Source organism: Heptranchias perlo, chromosome 11 (assembly GCF_035084215.1).
Source record: "Heptranchias perlo isolate sHepPer1 chromosome 11, sHepPer1.hap1, whole genome shotgun sequence".
In the NCBI taxonomy this organism is placed as follows: domain Eukaryota; kingdom Metazoa; phylum Chordata; class Chondrichthyes; order Hexanchiformes; family Hexanchidae; genus Heptranchias; species Heptranchias perlo.
In genome coordinates, this window is record NC_090335.1 from 27434764 (window position 1) to 27452771 (window position 18008).

Consider the following 18008-nt stretch of genomic DNA (forward strand, 5'->3'; position numbering starts at 1 on the left):
GGCCCAGATGATGTCATCAGAGCCCGACCTGCATATTTAAAGAGGACCCAGCCGGCTTGGGTCGGGTGCCCTTTCCGCCTGCAATTTAAAATTGCAGTCGGGGCAGGAAAGGAGTGGATAAGCCCCCTGCTCCATTTTAACTGCCCTTCCCCCCTTCACCTGGTTCTGCAAGGCGGGGGAGTTAAAATCAAGGCCAAGGTAAAGATAGATTATTTCCATAGATAGAAAAATTAAAGACCAGAGGACATGATTTAAACAAATTGGGTTGTTTAATAGGACCTAGATCAGAGCTCATAGATCTGCCACAGAACTTCATTGTGTCCTCGAATTTAAGGTGACAAATTCATGGTCATGTTGTCAGTATCCTTCACGCTCGACCCATTCAATTTAGCCTCCTTTATAGTGACGAACTCTAGAGACAAAATATGGATAGTGTGATGTGCAAATATGAAATAAAAACTTCCAGTGAATTTCAAGGCGGTTACACAATTGATACAATTATTCAGGCAACGTATTTCTCACAGCTACAAATCCTTCACTTTGACCTATTCCATTTGAGACTTTTTATCTAGCCTGATTAACATAGATAATGGACCCAAATATACTCAGACCCGCCGGTGTTAAGAGGGTGTGAGAGGCCTGGCGGGACCAAAATCCAAGCGGGACTCACAAAGATACAGAAAAAATTGGCTGCCACATTTGTCTACATAAGAATAGTGACTTCACTTCAAAAGTACTTAATTAGCTGTGAGCCGCTTCGGGACGTCTTGGAAAAGCGCTATGTAAATGCAAGTTCTTTCTTCTTTCATTTAAATGATTCCCATCTTGGCTTCAATATCTCTACTGGCTTTGTTTCAGAGATAAAAATTATAGGCTTACATAGCAGTTTGCATTGTGTTTGTGCTAAAATGATCGGACTAATGTCATTTTAGTTGAACATTCTGTGGCATTGATTGGAATACCCCATGGAACCTAAAAGATTCTCACTCTTCTTCTATGAAATGATAAGATCCACTGTCATGCGGTTAATGATATACTGCCTTGTTCCTTCTTTACTGCTGGGTAAGTTATTTAAATACTATGCTGATATAAAATATGAGATCTACTGCACGCTATTTATTTGAAAAGGATGATCTAAAGGAAATTGGAGTTACTGATTTTCTTATTTTTCAGGCTTATTCTTACCCGTTCCCTCAAATTTTCTCTCAACCACTCCCCTGAAAGCAGTTGGGTAGATTTTCTGATACGAATGCAGTTTTCAGCGCTACACGGCCTCCTAAACAATTTTCCATGGCCTGCTCATTATCGCAATTAGACACGCACAGATTTTGATGTGTGCAAGGAGAACACTAATGGTGGGAGAGGAAAATTGCATGTGGGTGAAATTTAAAGGGATATGGGTAATTAAAGGAAAATGTCATTGAGGAAGAGAAAAATTCTTCCAGCCCCCAGAAAGACTCAAAAGGCATTTCAATCCAAGCTGAAGGGGAAAAGGGTTAAGAAATGACAGGCGGAAGTGAAGTAAAGTGAAAGGAAACCCAATGTGCAGGACAAGACGGCAAGCAAGTTACAGAGCAGCTCAGTAACATAAAAACATAAGAAATAGGAGCAGGAGTAGGCCATATGGCCCCTCAAGCCTGCTCCGCCACTCAATAAGATCATGGCTGCTCTTCGACCTCAACCCCGCCTGATTCCCATATCCCTTGATTCCCTTAGAATCCAAAAATCTATCAATCTCAGTCTTGAATATACTCCAAGACTGAGCATCCACAGCCCTCAGGGGTAGAGAATTCCAAATATGCACAACCCTCTGAGTGAAGAAATACCTCCTCATCTCAGTCCTAAATGTCCAATCCCTTATCCTGAGACCATGTCTCTAGTTCTAGACTCTCCAGCCAGGGGAAATATCCTCTCAGCATCTACTCTTAGAAGCCCTCTTAGAATCTTATATGTTTCAATGAGATCGCCTCTCATTCTTCTAAACTCCAGACAGTATAGGCCCAATCTACTCAATCTACTCAGTACCTTAGTTGATGGCTACTGAAGTGGAGGTGGTTGCCAGGAGGGTGGCCCTGTTTGCCTCTCAATGCACCATTCCTGTAGGTCAGCACTGCAGCGTTCCTGGAAGGAGGTGGGTGCAGTTTTGAGGTTGTAGCTGACTGTTACTGTCACTGGCAGTGCTCGCCCTATGCCGCATGTTAGTTGCCGGCAGTACAGCGCTGCTGAGCCGGGCCCTGCAAAGTCACTTCCCCATGATTGTTGCCAGATAAGTGTGGCAATGCCTACAGATACGACTAGTGGCCTCTTGGCAAGTGTGGCAAATTGGGATACATTCACTGTTCAACACCTCGGCAAGCCGCCTTTCATGCAGTAACACTTAAGGCACAATAAACTGTGATTGAAAGTGTCATCCAGCATCACATATCACACGTGTGTCATTGGGTTTGCTGTTACAGCCTCTCGTAGGAGTAAGAGCCTCTGCATACCCTGATCGTCTGCCAAAGTGAGGTATATGCACCTGTCTGCAGATGCAGTTGTTCGGGTACCAGTGGATGGGCACAGAACCCTACCCAGTAATGTTGCTGATAAGAAAAAAAGCAGCAGAACAATCAACACAAAGGTTTATGACAACCTAAGTGAAAGCAGATAACAGAATTGAAAAAAGAAGGAAAACGGTTCATAAATAGACAAAAAAAACACTTACCTTTATATTATTGTGCCCTTTAAATGAACTTCCATATGCTTCTCAGTCACTAGCAGCCCATTTCAGACATGCACAATTTGCACTGAACATCCTGTGTTCATGAATGTCGGGGAATTGTGTGCAGGATGTCCTGCCAACATTGTAATATGTCAGGCAGGTGCTTCCTACCCTGGAGATACATGTGAGGTGAAAAGATGGCAGAGATCCTGCAGAATGAAACCTGTATATTGGGCAAACCCAATTGGAAAATGCCTCCTGTAGTGACTCATGATGGAGTATGGTTCCACTGGTATTGACACTCCTCCAATGCCTTGCCCAAAATGCCATTCCTCATGTGCGAGCCTAGTTTCGTCAACAAGGGTGAGTATGGGGGGAGAAGGAAGACAACTGTGACTGATCCTGTCCAAGTCCAGTATTCACACGTTGACATTCTCCAGGAGGGGTCACTGAATAAGCAATCAGGAGTGGAAACCATGGCTGATATTACCAGTTGCTTAATTGTAATACTGATGTAGCACTTACTGGTGTTAAGAGAGCATCTGTAAATTCTGATACTCAAACTGAAATTGCAATCTTTATTAGCTTGTGATTAGGGGAAGTGCAGAGTTTAATAAATTCGTTTGCTATTGTGTGTGGGGATCCTTTCATTTGCAAAAGCATCCTTGTTGTCAACTGCAGTAATCCTTACTGTGGATAAATAAAAGCCCTAACTGGATGCAACGTTTTTTTAAAATTATTTTTTATCTTGCAAATATTTCACAGTCACTTAGGGCTAGAAATTAAGCTGTGTAGCGCTGTTGTTTCAGCACTGCACGGCCTCCTAAAGTTCCAAAATGGCATCCGGGATGTGCGCACACACTTCTAGCGTGACTTGCGCCAGACGCCATCTTGGTAAAGGGGTTTGCGCAGGCGCAGATAACAAACACCGGCAGCATGTAAAGTAAGGAGAATATGCATTAGATCATTGTGCAACGCTGATTTAAAGGCATAGACACCATTTTGGCATTTAACGCTGCAGCCAACGCTGCTCTTAACCACAACCAGCTAAACATGTCCTAGATGGCCTAGAGGACCCCCACACTAGTGCTATTTAAAGGGACTATGTAGGATTTACAGGTTAGTTTCTGGATTATTGCTTCTGGCTGCTGATGCATTTGTACCTGTTTTTGGAGGTCTCCTATACTTGAATATTAGGACTAGGGGACATAGCTTAACATTTAGAGCCAGGACTTGCAGGAGTGAAGTTAGGAAACGCTTCTACATGCAAAGGGTGGGAGAAGTTTGGAATGCTCTTCCGCGCGCTAGCTCAATTGTTAATTTTAAGTTTGTCTCAGAGGCTGTAGATTGTCGGAGGAATGACAAGGTATTAGGAAAGGAATTAGGAAAGAATGAATTAAAGTTGAAGGCTACGTAAAAGGATTTCAAACAGAGGAAGCAGGGATGAAGAATAGTATCAAAGATGGAGCTTGAAGCTTAGGAGGAATAAGACAGGAAAGTTAAGAGATGCAATGATCATACTATATTTCTAAAATAGATAGGCAAGAAAGGTTGGAATGGAGAGGGATAGGGGAGCAAAGATGAGAGAAGCATTTCCCGTCGGATGATGTTTTTTTCTTGTATCATGTTTAGGAGTGTGATGGAGATCTTAGAAGGGGCTTCCTCAGATATGGCTGCAGATTTGAGCTTTAACAAAGCTAAGACTTGTTGAGGGGAAAATAAATGTTTTATCTGAAAGAGGAATATGAGTTGCTTGGAGACATCGTTAGCAATAGAAAAAATGCAAGAGTTACATTTGAGATCACAGCAGATAGTGAGGCCAAGAGTGTCCAGACGAAGGACTAGGATGGAGCCATCAAAGGCAAGATGCAGTGGCTGTTTGTTGGACATGCAAGAGATATGAACAATGCTGCAGTTGCTCAGTGCCTATATAAAACAAACACTGGCTGGTAGAACCCTTCAGCTATGTTGGATTTTTCTTTCTTGAAGGAAAGTCTGTTTGGTAGTTGTTGCAAGTAGCTACATATTGAACTAGTGGTTTTTCTGCTTCTTTGCTGTTTATTTGGCTTTCACTCTGTAGCTATTCAGATCTTCTTAAAAGCTGCACCCCATTTCCTATCTGGGAATATCTGTCAAGGGAACTGTAATAGCCTGGAGCCTAAATAGGACCTGTAGCTATCAAACTGGGCATCCCTATCTACAGGTTCGAGAGGACGATTAGAAAAGACATGCAAGGCATAGGTACTCAAGAAGGAGCTGCCGCCATCCATGTATAAAGCCGAGGTGTTCATAGAATCATAGAATCATAGAATCATAGAAGTTACAACATGGAAACAGGCCCTTCGGCCCAACATGTCCATGTCGCCCAGTTTATACCACTAAGCTAGTCCCAATTGCCTGCACTTGGCCCATATCCCTCTATACCCATCTTACCCATGTAACTGTCCAATTGCTTTATAAAAGACAAAATTGTACCCGCCTCTACTACTGCCTCTGGCAGCTCGTTCCAGACACTCACCACCCTTTGAGTGAAAAAATTGCCCCTCTGGACCCTTTTGTATCTCTCCCCTCTCACCTTAAATCTATGCCCCCTCGTTATAGACTCCCCTACCTTTGGGAAAAGATTTTGACTATCGACCTTATCTATGCCCCTCATTATTTTATAGACTTCTATAAGATCACCCCTTAACCTCCTACTCTCCAGGGAAAAAAGTCCCAGTCTGTCTAACCTCTCCCTGTAAGTCAAACCATCAAGTCCCGGTAGCATCCTCGTAAATCTTTTCTGCACTCTTTCTAGTTTAATAATATCCTTTCTATAATAGGGTGACCAGAACTGTACACAGTACTCCAAGTGTGGCCTCACCAATGCCCTGTACAACTTCAACAAGACATCCCAACTCCTGCATTCAATGTTCTGACCAATGAAACCAAGCATGCCGAATGCCTTCTTCACCACCCTATCCACCTGTGACTCCACTTTCAAGGAGCTATGAATCTGTACTCCCAGATCTCTTTGTTCTATAACTCTCCCCAACGCCCTACCATTAACGGAGTAGGTCTTGGCCCGATTCGATCTCCCAAAATGCATCACCTCACATTTATCTAAATTAAACTCCATCTGCCATTCATCGGCCCACTGGCCCAATTTATCAAGATCCCGTTGCAATCCTAGATAACCTTCTTCACTGTCCACAATGCCACCAATCTTGGTGTCATCTGCAAACTTACTAACCATGCCTCCTAAATTCTCATCCAAATCATTAATATAAATAACAAATAACAGCGGACCCAGCACCGATCCCTGAGGCACACCGCTGGACACAGGCATCCAGTTTGAAAAACAACCCTCTACAACCACCCTCTGTCTTCTGTCGTCAAGCCAATTTTGTATCCAATTGGCTACCTCACCTTGGATCCCATGAGATTTAACCTTATGTAACAACCTACCATGCGGTACCTTGTCAAATGCTTTGCTGAAGTCCATGTAGACCACGTCTACTGCACAGCCCTCATCTATCTTCTTGGTTACCCCTTCAAAAAACTCAATCAAATTCGTGAGACATGATTTTCCTCTCACAAAACCATGCTGACTGTTCCTAATTAGTCCCTGCCTCTCCAAATGCCTGTAGATCCTGTCCCTCAGAATACCCTCTAACAACTTACCCACTACAGATGTCAGGCTCACTGGTCTGTAGTTCCCAGGCTTTTCCCTGCCGCCCTTCTTAAACAAAGGCACAACATTTGCTACCCTCCAATCTTCAGGCACCTCACCTGTAGCGGTGGATGATTCAAATATCTCTGCTAGGGGACCCGCAATTTCCTCCCTAACCTCCCATAACGTCCTGGGATACATTTCATCAGGTCCCGGAGATTTATCTACCTTGATGCGCGTTAAGACTTCCAGCACCTCCCTCTCTGTAATATGTACACTCCTCAAGACATCACTATTTATTTCCCCAAGTTCCCTAACATCCATGCCTTTCTCAACCGTAAATACCGATGTGAAATATTCATTCAGGATCTCACCCATCTCTTGTGGTTCCGCACATAGATGACCTTGTTGATCCTTAAGAGGCCCTACTCTCTCCCTAGTTACCCTTTTGCCCTTTATGTATTTGTAGAAGCTCTTTGGATTCACCTTTGCCTGATCTGCCAAAGCAATCTCATATCCCCTTTTTGCCCTCCTGATTTCTCTCTTAACTCTACTCCGGCAATCTCTATACTCTTCAAGGGATCCACTTGATCCCAGCTGCCTATGCATGTCATATGCCTCCTTCTTCTTTTTGACTAGTGCCTCAATCTCCTGAGTCATCCAAGGTTCCCTACTTCTACCAGCCTTGCCCTTCACTTTATAAGGAATGTGCTTACCCTGAACCCTGGTTAACACACTTTTGAAAGCCTCCCACTTACCAGACGTCCCTTTGCCTGCCAACAGACTCTCCCAATCAACTTCTGAAAGTTCCTGTCTAATACCATCAAAATTGGCCTTTCCCCAATTTAGAATTTTAACTTTTGGGCCAGACCTATCCTTCTCCATAGCTATCTTAAAACTAATGGAATTATGATCACTGGTCCCAAAGTGATCCCTCACTAACACTTCTGTCACCTGCCCTTCCTTATTTCCCAAGAGGAGGTCAAGTTTTGCCCCCTCTCTAGTCGGGCCATCCACATACTGAATGAGAAATTCCTCCTGAATACACTCAACAAATTTCTCTCCATCCAAGCCCCTAATGCTATGGCTGTCCCAGTCAATGTTGGGAAAGTTAAAGTCCCCTACTATTACCACCCTATTTTTCTTGCAGCTGTCTGTAATCTCCTTACATATTTGCTCCTCAATTTCCCATTGACTATTTGGGGGTCTGTAGTACAATCCTATCAAAGTGATCTCTCCCTTCTTATTTTTCAGTTCTACCCATATAGACTCAGTGGGCGAACCCTCGGATATATCCCCTCTCACTACTGCCGTGATGTTCTCCCTAATCAAGAAGGCAACTCCCCCTCCTCTCTTACCTTCTGCTCTATCTTTCCTATAGCATCTGTACCCTGGAACATTGAGCTGCCAGTCCTGCCCCTCCCTTAGCCATGTTTCAGTAATAGCTATAACATCCCAGTCCCATGTACCCATCCATGCCCTGAGTTCATCTGCCTTGCCCATCAGACTTCTTGCATTGAAATAAATGCAGTTTAATCTAGACTTCCCTTGGTCTTTGCCCTGCTTTCTCAGACCATCTGTCCGGTCATGTTCTGTACACTCTCCCTGACTGCCTTTTGTTTCTGTCACCACTTTATTTCCCACTAACTTCCTGCATCGGTTCCCATCCCCCTGCCACATTAGTTTAAACCCTCCCCAACAGCACTGGCAAACACTCCCCCTAGGACATTGGTTCCAGTCCTGCCCAGATGCAGACCGTCCAATTTGTACTGGTCCCACCTCCCCCAGAACCGGTTCCAATGGCCCAGGAATTTGAATCCCTCCCTCTTGCACCATCTCTCAAGCCACGTATTCATCTTAGCTATCCTGTCATTCCTACTCTGACTAACCCGTGGCACTGGTAGCAATCCTGAGATTACTACCTTTGAGGTCCTACTCTTTAGTTTAACTCCTAACTCCCTAAATTCAGCTTGTAGGACCTCATCCTGTTTTTTACCTATATCGTTGGTGCCTATATGCACCACGACAACTGGCTGTTCACCCTCCCCCTCCAGAATGTCCTGCAGCCGCTCCGAGACATCCTTGACCCTTGCACCAGGGAGGCAACATACCATCCTGGAGTCTCGGTTGCGTCCGCAGAAACGCCTGTCTATTCCCCTTACAATCGAGTCCCCTATCACTATAGCTCTGCCACTCTTTTTCCTGCCCTCCTGTGCAGCAGAGCCAGCCACGGTGCCATGAACCTGGCCACTGCCACCTTCCCCTGGTGAGCCATCTCCCCCAACAGTATCCAAAACGGTGTTGTACTTAGGTATATCCTAGGAGATCCGCACATTACTATTCACCAGGAAGAGCATGACAGAGTTATGAGTCTCTTGCAGCCAAGAAGGGTATCGTGAAATTGCACACTGCCAGCTTATGATTTTCTATGCATTAATTTTAACTCATCACCTAGGATTTGCATCATTTTGCAATATGCACTCTCAGCATGCACCAGGCAGAATTTTTATCCCAACATTAGTTACATCACTAGTATAAATGGAAGAATCAGAAGAATGGAAGCAGGGGTTGGAACAGGGAAAAATGGCAAAGAATTCTGTAAGAATGTCCCAGTTGGTTGAATTAAAGTAGCAAACAAATTGAGCCTCATTTCCAAAGGGGCAATATACAGTTCTGGATGTTTTACAGATACCCCAGGTAGTTTGTACTGACAGTCACTGTTTGTGGAGGGACATGATTGTAAGGGTTGTCTCACACTTTTGATGACCCCTTTCTGACTTCTTTTATTAAGGTTGGTTGCTATGTACCTTTGTTTATACTTCAGTTGAAGATATCAGTGGTGCGGCTGTATGTTGGCAGAAGACCAGGAATAGAAAATTGTGCTGGGGCTATTTAATTAAAACATATAGCATATGGACATACCTCTGCAATGGAAGGAGCAGTGCAACAGAATATATTCTGAAATGGTATTATCTAAGGAGGAATTATAACTCCCGGGCGGGAAGCTGTTAGGATGCACGGGCCTCCCCCACAGGAACTGCAGTGGGTGACCCAGTCCATTTTAACGTCGGGGCCTAATTAACATCCCACCAGCCACCTGCTTGCCCAGCTTTTTGGCTTTGGGCCCACGAAGACTGAGTGGCCCAGAGGTCACTAGGTCAGTAGTCAGGTAATCATAGGGACCTTCGGGAGGGTTTCGCATGTGGGACAGGGGGTTAGTCTGGAGCAGCAATGGCCCAAACTTGCATTTTTTGGGGCCCAGAGGAGCACTTTATTTACACAGGACCTCCAGAGGGTGTACACCATGGATGCCACACTCAATAGGGTAGGGGTTTTATCTAAGTGATAGGACCTCAATTTGCATATATAAGGCTCCTGACGTTAGAAACTCAGTGCATGAAGGGCCTCTGATGCACACCCCTATCCGAGCAGTAAGTGATATCGCACATTAGTCTCTAACATACTGCAGCACCCATAGAAAGAAAGATTTCCATTGATATAAAATCTTATCACATCGTTCAGATATATCACAAAGGAAGTTTCTTTGAAGTGTAGTAATTGTTGATATCTAAGTAAATGTGGCAGCTGTATTTCACACAGCAAGATGAATGACCACGTGAGTTATAGTATTAATGTCACGGCATCTCTAGGATAAAGCTTTTATAGAGCCTTATCATAGAAAGTTCCTTTATCATTTGTTGATGTTTAGAAGTGTACATACTTGGAAAATCCTAGATTCCGAGCTGTTTCTAAGGCAGTAGCACTTCTTACGCCAGAGCGACACTGAAATACAATGTTAGCCTCCTCCCTTTTTGGCATCTGCGACTTATATGTCTCCTGAAATGTCCCAGCATCCATCTTAAGGGCAGCCTCAAGCTGACCTACTACAAAGGCAAGAACAAGATCAGTAGGTTTGGCAACAAGAACATCATTAGACCTTAACCTTAGTCAGTGAAATAAAGGGTACAGAAAAGTTAATTGATGTTGAACAACGGAACTCTATTTTACAGGGAACGTTGATTGAAGTGGGAATCTTGCCCTGAGCCACCTCCTCCGGCTGTCGCACATCATAAAGTTGGATGTCATGATTTGCAATCATCCGATTCAGCTCTTGATAAGATACCACCTTAGTTGGAAAACAAAAGTTATGGGGAAATAAAATGAACTGCAACTCTCCATAAAATATTTACCGGTCTAGATAAACAAAAAATGTAGCAATAGAACATGCTTTTTATTAGAAAAAGTAAGACTAAGAAAGAGGTTCTGCTGAGAGAGTATGAGCAGCTAGGGACTAAATTAAAAAGCAGAACCACAAAGATAATAATGTCTGGATTATTACCTGAACCAGGAGCAAATTGGCATAGGGTAAATAAGATCAGAGAGATGAATGCGTGGCTCAAAGATTGGTGTGGGAGAAGTGGGTTTCGATTCATGGGGCATTGGCACCAGTACTGGGGAAAGAGAGAGCTGTTCCGTCAAGACGGGCTTTACCTCAACCATGCTGGGACCAGTGTTCTGGCAAATTGAATAACTAGGGCTATAGATAGGGCTTTAAACTAAATGGGGAGGAGGAGGGTTCAGGTGGGGGGAAATTTACAATATTGAAGAGAAAGGACAAGGGAGTAGTACAGGGAAGAGATAGGGGTAATGATAACCAGAGTGTGACAGAAAGGGACAGAGCGAACAAACATAAGAGTGCACCAGCAAATGGGGTCAGAGTAGGAAAAAATGGTAAAAAGACAAAATTACAGGTTCTTTATCTGAATGTGCACAGCATTCATGATAAGATAGATGAATTGACAGCACAAATTGAAACAAATGGGTACGATCTCGTTGCCATTACAGAGACGTGGTTGCATAGTGACCAAGGTTGGGAACTGAATATTCAAGGGAATCTGACATTTCGGAAGGATAGGAAAAAAGGAAAAGGTGGTGGGGTAGCTCTGTTAATAAAGGATGAAATTAGCACAATAGTGAGAAATGATCTTGGCTCAGAAGATCAAGATGTAGAATCAATTTGGGTGGAGGTAAGAAATAGCAAGGGTAAGAAATCACTGGTGGGAGTAGTCTATAGGCTCCCTAACAGTAGCTACACTGTAGGGCAAAATATAAATCAAGAAATAATGGGGGCTTGTAAAAAAGGTAATGTAATAATCATGGGTAGTTTTAACTTTCATATAGATTAGACAAATCAAATTGACGGAAGTAACCCTGAGGATGAGTTCATAGAGTATATTTGGGACTGTTCCTTAGAACAATATGTTGTGGAACCAACAAGAGAACAGGCCATTTTACATCTGGTAATGGGTAATGAGACAGGATTAATTAATGACCTGAAAGTTTCCCTTAGGAAACAGTGATCATAATATGATAGACTTTCACATCCAGTTTGAGAGTGAGGAATTTGAATCTGAAATTACTGTATTAAACCTAAATAAGGGCAATTACAATGGCATGAGGACAGAGTTGGCTAAAGTGGACTGGGAAAACAGATTAGATGATGTGACAGTGGATAAGCAGTGACAGACATTTAAAAAGATATTTTATGACTTTCAACAAAAATATATCCCAGTAAGGAAGAAAGATTCCACGAGAAGGGTGTACCAACCATGGCTAACTCAGGAAGTTAAGGTTGGTATCAAGTTAAAAGAAAAGGCATACAACATGGCAAAGATCAATGGTAAGCCCAAAGATTGGGAAATCTTTAGAAACCAGCAAAGGAGGACTAAAAGAATAATAGAGGGAGACAATAGATTTTGAGAGTAAACTAGCAAGAAATATAAAAACTGACAGTAAGAGCTTGTACAAGTATATAAAAAGGAAGAGAGTAGCTAAAGCAAGTATAGGTCCCTTAGAGGATGAGACTGGGGAAATAATAATGGAAAACAAGGAAATGGCAGAGGCATTGAACAGATATTTTGTATCTGCCTTCACAGTAGAAGACACTAAAAGCATACCAATAATAGTAGATAATCAAGGGGCAAACGGGAGGGAGGATCTAAAAACAATCACTATCACTAGAGAAAAAGTATGAGGTAAAATGGTATGGTAGCATAGTGGGTATTTTACTGGTACTTGTAATCCAGAGATCTGGACTTCATGAGTTCAAATCCTGTGCATGACAGCTGGGGAATTTAAATTCAATTAATTAAATAAAATCTGGAATTTTAAAAAAACTAGTATCAGTAATGATGGCCATGAAACTACCAGATTGTTGTAAAAACCATCTGGTTCACTAATGCCCTTCAGGGAAGGAAACCTACCATCCTTACGCGGCCTGGCCTATATGTGACTCCAGACCCACAGCAATCTGGTTGATTCTTAATTGCCCTCTGAAATGGCCTAGCAAGCCACTCAGTTGTACAATCAGACTACAAAAAGTCATAATAAGAATAAAACCGGACGGGCCACTAGGCACCGGACACGACAAAGGTCAAACCAAGCCCAGTTGCCCCTGCAAAGTCCCCCTCACTAATATCTGGGGACTTGTGCCAAAATTGGGAGAGCTGCCCCACAGACTAGTCAAGCAACAGCCTGACATAGCCATACTCACAGAATCATACCTTTCAGCCAATGTCCCAGACTCTTCCATCATCATCCCTGGGTATGTCCTGTCCCACCGGCAGGACAGACCCACCAGAGGAGGCGGTGCAGTCCTCAACATTGACTCTGGACCCCATGAAATGTCATGGCATCAGGCCAAACATGGGCAAGGAAACCTCCTGCTGATAACCACCTACCATCCTCCCTCAGCTGATGAATCAGTCCTCCATGTTAAGCACCACTTGGAGGAAGCACTGAGGGTAGCAAGGGCACAGAATGTACTCTGGGTGCGGGACTTCAATGTCCATCACCAAGAGTGGCTCGGTAGCACCACTACTGACCGAGCTGGCTGGGTCCTGAAGGATATAGCTACCAAACTGGGCCTGTGGCAGATGGTGAGCGAACCAACACGAGGAAAACCCTACTTGACCTCGTCCTCACCAATCTACCTGCTGCAGATGCATCTGTCCATGACAGTATTGGTAGGAGTAACCACCGCACAGTCCTTGCGGAGACGAAGTCCCGTCTTCACCATGAGGACACCATCCAACATGTGTGGCACTACCACCGTGCTAAATGGGATAGATTCAGAACAGATCTGGCAGCTCAAAACTGGACATCCATGAGGCGCTATGGGCCATCAGCAGCAGCAGAATTGTATTCCACCACAATCTGTAACCTCATATTCCTCACTCTACCATTACCAACAAGCCAGGGGATCAACCCTGGTTCAATGAGGAGTGTAGAAGAGCATGCCAGTAGCAGCACCAGGCGTACCTAAAAATGAGGTGTCAACCTGGTGAAGCTACAACACAGGACTACATGCATGCTAAACAGTGGAAGCAACATGCTATGGACAGATCTAAGCGATTCCACAACCAACGGATCAGATCAAAGCTCTGCAGTCCTGCCACATCCAGTCGTGAATGGTGGTGGACAATTAAACAACTAACGGGAGGAGGAGTCTCTGTAAACATCCCCATCCTCAATGATGGCAGAGTCCAGCTCGTGATTGCAAAAGACAAGGCTGAAACATTTGCAACCATCTTCAACCAGAAGTGCCGAGTGGATGATCCATCTCGGCCTCCTCCCGATATCCCCACCATCACAGAAGCCAGTCTTCAGCCAATTCGATTCACTCCATGTGATATCAAGAAACGGCTGAGTGCACTGGATACAACTAAAGGCTATAGATCCTGGCTGTAGTGCTGAAGGCTTGTGCTCCAAAACTGCCATACCTCTACCAAACTGTTCCAGTGCAGCTACAACACTGGCATCTACCCGGCAATGTAGAAAATTGTCCAGGTATGTCCTGTCCACAAAAAGCAGGACAAATCCAATCCGGCCAATTATCGCCCCATCAGTCTACTCTCAATCATCAGCAAAGTGATGGAAGGTGTCGTCGACAGTGCTATCAAGCAGCACTTACTCACCAATAACCTGCTCACCGATGCTCAGTTTGGGTTCCACCAGGACCACTCGGCTCCAGACCTCATTACAGCGTTGGTCCAAACATGGACAAAAGAGCTGAATTCCAGAGGTGAGGTGAGAGTGACTGCCCTTGACATCAAGGCAGCATTTGACTGAGTGTGGCACCAAGGAGCCCTAGTAAAATTGAAGTCAATGGGAATCAGGGGGAAAACTCTCCAGTGGCTGCAGTCATATCTAGCACAAAGGAAGATGGTAGTGGTTGTTGGAGGCCAATCATCTCAGCCCCAGGACATTGCTGCAGGAGTTCCTCAGGGCAGTGTCCTAGGGCCAATCTTTTTTTTTTATTCATTCACGGGATGTGGGCGTCGCTGGCGAAGCCAGCATTTATTGCCCATCCCTAATTGCCCTCGAGAAGGTGGTGGTGAGCCGCCTTCTTGAACCGCTGCAGTCCGTGTGGTGAAGGTTCTCCCACAGTGCTGTGAGGAAGGGAGTTCCAGGATTTTGACCCAGCGACAATGAAGGAACGGCGATATATTTCCAAGTTGGGATGGTGTGTGACTTGGAGGGGAACGTGCAGGTGGTGTTGTTCCCATGTGCCTGCTGCCCTTGTCCTTCTAGGTGGTAGAGGTCGCGGGTTTGGGAGGTGCTGTCGAAGAAGCCTTGACAAGTTGCTGCAGTGTATTCTGTGGATGAACACACTGCAGCCATGGTGCGCCGGTGGTGAAGGGAGTGAATGTTTAGGGTGGTGGATGGGGTGCCAACCAAGCGGGCTGCTTTATCTTGGATGGTGTCGAGCTACTTGAGTGTTGTTGGAGCTGCACTCATCCAAGCAAGTGCAGAGTATTCCATCACACTCCTGACTTGTGCCTTGTAGATGGTGGAAAGGCTTTGGGGAGTCAGGAGGTGAGTCACTCGCCGCAGAATACCCAGCCTCTGACCTGCTCTCGTAGCCACAGTATTTATATGGCTGGTCCAGTTAAGTTTCTGGTCAATGGTGACCCAGGATGTTGATGGTGGGGGATTCGGTGATGGTAATGCCGTTGAATGTCAGGGGGAGGTGGTTAGACTCTCTCTCGTTAGAGATGGTCATTGCCTGGCACTTATCTGGCGTGAATGTTACTTGCCACTTATGAGCCCAAGCCTGGATGTTGTCCAGGTCTTGCTGCATGCGGGCTCGGACTGCTTCATTATTTGAGGGGTTGCGAATGGAACTGAACACTGTGCAGTCATCAGCGAACATCCCCATTTCTGACCTTATGATGGAAGGAAGGTCATTGAGGAAGCAGCTGAAGATGGTTGGGCCTAGGACACTGCCCTGAGGAACTCCTGCAGCAATGTCCTGGGGCTGAGATGATTAGCCTCCAACAACCACTAACATCTTCCTTTGTGCTAGGTATGACTCCAGCCACTGGAGAGTTTTCCCCCTGATTCCCATTGACTTCAATTTTACTAGGACTCCTTGGTGCCACACTCGGTCAAATGCTGCCTTGATGTCAAGGGCAGTCACTCTCACCTCACCTCTGGAATTCAGCTCTTTTGTCCATGTTTGGACCAACGCTGTAATGAGGTCTGGAGCCGAGTGGTCCTGGCGGAACCCAAACTGAGCATCGGTGAGCAGGTTATTGGTGAGTAAGTGCCGCTTGAAAACACTGTCGATGACACCTTCCATCACTTTGCTGATGATTGAGAGTAGACTGATGGGGCGGTAATTGGCCGGATTGGATTTGTCCTGCTTTTTGTGGACAGGACATACCTGGGCAATTTTCCACATTGTCGGGTAGATGCCAGTGTTGTAGCTGTACTGGAACAGCTTGGCTAGAGGCGCAGCTAGTTCTGGAGCACAAGTCTTCAGCACTACAGCTGGGATGTTGTCGGGGCCCATCGCCTTTGCTGTATGCAGTGCACTCAGCCGTTTCTTGATAGCACGTGGAGTGAATCGAATTGGCCGAAGACTGGCTTCTGTGATGGTGGGGATATCGGGAGGAGGCCGAGATGGATCATCCACTCGGCACTTCTGGCTGAAGATGGTTGCAAACGCTTCAGCCTTGTCTTTTGCACTCACGTGCTGGACTCCACCATCATTGAGGATGGGGATGTTTGCAGAGCCTCCTCCTCCTGTTAGTTGTTTAATTGTCCACCACCATTCACGACTGGATGTGGCAGGACTGCAGAGCTTTGATCTGATCCGTTGGTTGTGGAATCGCTTAGCTCTGTCTATAGCATGTTGCTTCCACTGTTTAGCATGCATGTAGTCCTGTGTTGTAGATTCACCAGGTTGGCACCTCATTTTTAGGTACGCCTGGTGCTGCTCCTGGCATGCTCTTCTACACTCCTCATTGAACCAGGGTTGATCCCCTGGCTTGTTGGTAATGGTAGAGTGAGGAATATGCCGGGCCATGAGGTTACAGATTGTGGTGGAATACAATTCTGCTGCTGCTGATGGCCTACAGCGCCTCATGGATGCCCAGTTTTGAGCTGCTAGATCTGTTCTTAATCTATCCCATTTAGCACGGTGGTCGTGCCACACAACACGTTGGATGGTGTTCTCAGTGCGAAGACGGGACTTCATCTCCACGAGGACTGTGCGGTTATCACTCCTACCAATACTGTCATGGACAGATGCATTTGCGACAGGTAGATTGGTGAGGACGAGGTCAAGTAAGTTTTTCCCTCGTGTTGGTTCGCTCACCACCTGCCGCAGGCCCAGTCTAGCAGCTATGTCCTTCAGGACTCGGCCAGCTCGGTCAGTGGTGGTGCTACCGAGCCACTCTTGGTGATGGACATTGAAGTCCCCCACCCAGAGTACATTTTGTGCCCTTGCTGCCCTCAGTGCTTCCTCCAAGTGGTGCTCAACATGGAGGAGGACTGATTCATCAGCTGAGGGAGGACGGTAGGTGGTAATCAGCAGGAGGTTTCCTTGCCCATGTTTGACCTGATGCCATGAGATTTCATGGGGTCCAGAGTCAATGTTGAGGACTCCCAGGGCCACTCCCTCCTGACTGTATATCACTGTACCGCCACCTCTGGTGGGTCTGTCCTGCCGGTGGGACAGGACATACCCAGGGATGGTGATGGAAGAGTCTGGGACATTGGCTGAAAGGTATAATTCTGTGAGTATGGCTATGTCAGGCTGTTGCTTGACTAGTCTGTGGGACAGCTCTCCCAATTTTGGCACAAGTCACCAGATGTTGGTAAGGAGGACGTTGCAGGGTCGACTGGGCTTGGTGTTTTGCCTTTGTCGTGTCCGGTGCCTAGTGGTCCGATGCCGGGTGGTCCGTCCGGTTTTATTCTTATTATGACTTTTCGTAGCGAGATTTTCCAACTGAGTGGCTTGCTCGGCCATTTCAGAGGGCAATTAAGAATCAACCACATTGCTGTGGGTCTGGAGTCACATATCGGCCAGACCGGGTAAGGATGGCAGGTTTCCTTCCCTAAAGGACATTAGTGAACCAGATGGGTTTTTACGACAATCCGATAGTTTCATGACCATCATTACTGATACTAGTATTTTAATTCCAGATTTTTTATTTAATTAATTGAATTTAATTAATTAATTGAATTTAAATTCGCCAGCTGCCGTGGCGGGATTTGAACTCGTGACTCTGGATTTTAGTCCAGGCCTCTGGATTACTAGTCCACTAACATAACCACTATGCTACCGTACCCAGCATTTATTATCCA

At 45.4% G+C, this 18008-nt stretch overlaps 1 protein-coding gene across 1 annotated transcript; it reads right to left on the bottom strand.

Moving 5' to 3' along the window:
* Window positions 1–387: 387 nt before the first annotated feature.
* Window positions 388–10452, bottom strand: LOC137326915 (thiosulfate:glutathione sulfurtransferase-like). The gene is made up of 3 exons (XM_067992296.1): window positions 10362–10452; window positions 10075–10237; window positions 388–412 (listed from the first exon to the last, which is right to left on the bottom strand). Exons 1-3 carry the CDS (start codon window positions 10450–10452, stop codon window positions 388–390), a joined length of 279 nt encoding a protein of 92 aa, XP_067848397.1.
* Window positions 10453–18008: the final 7556 nt, after the last annotated feature.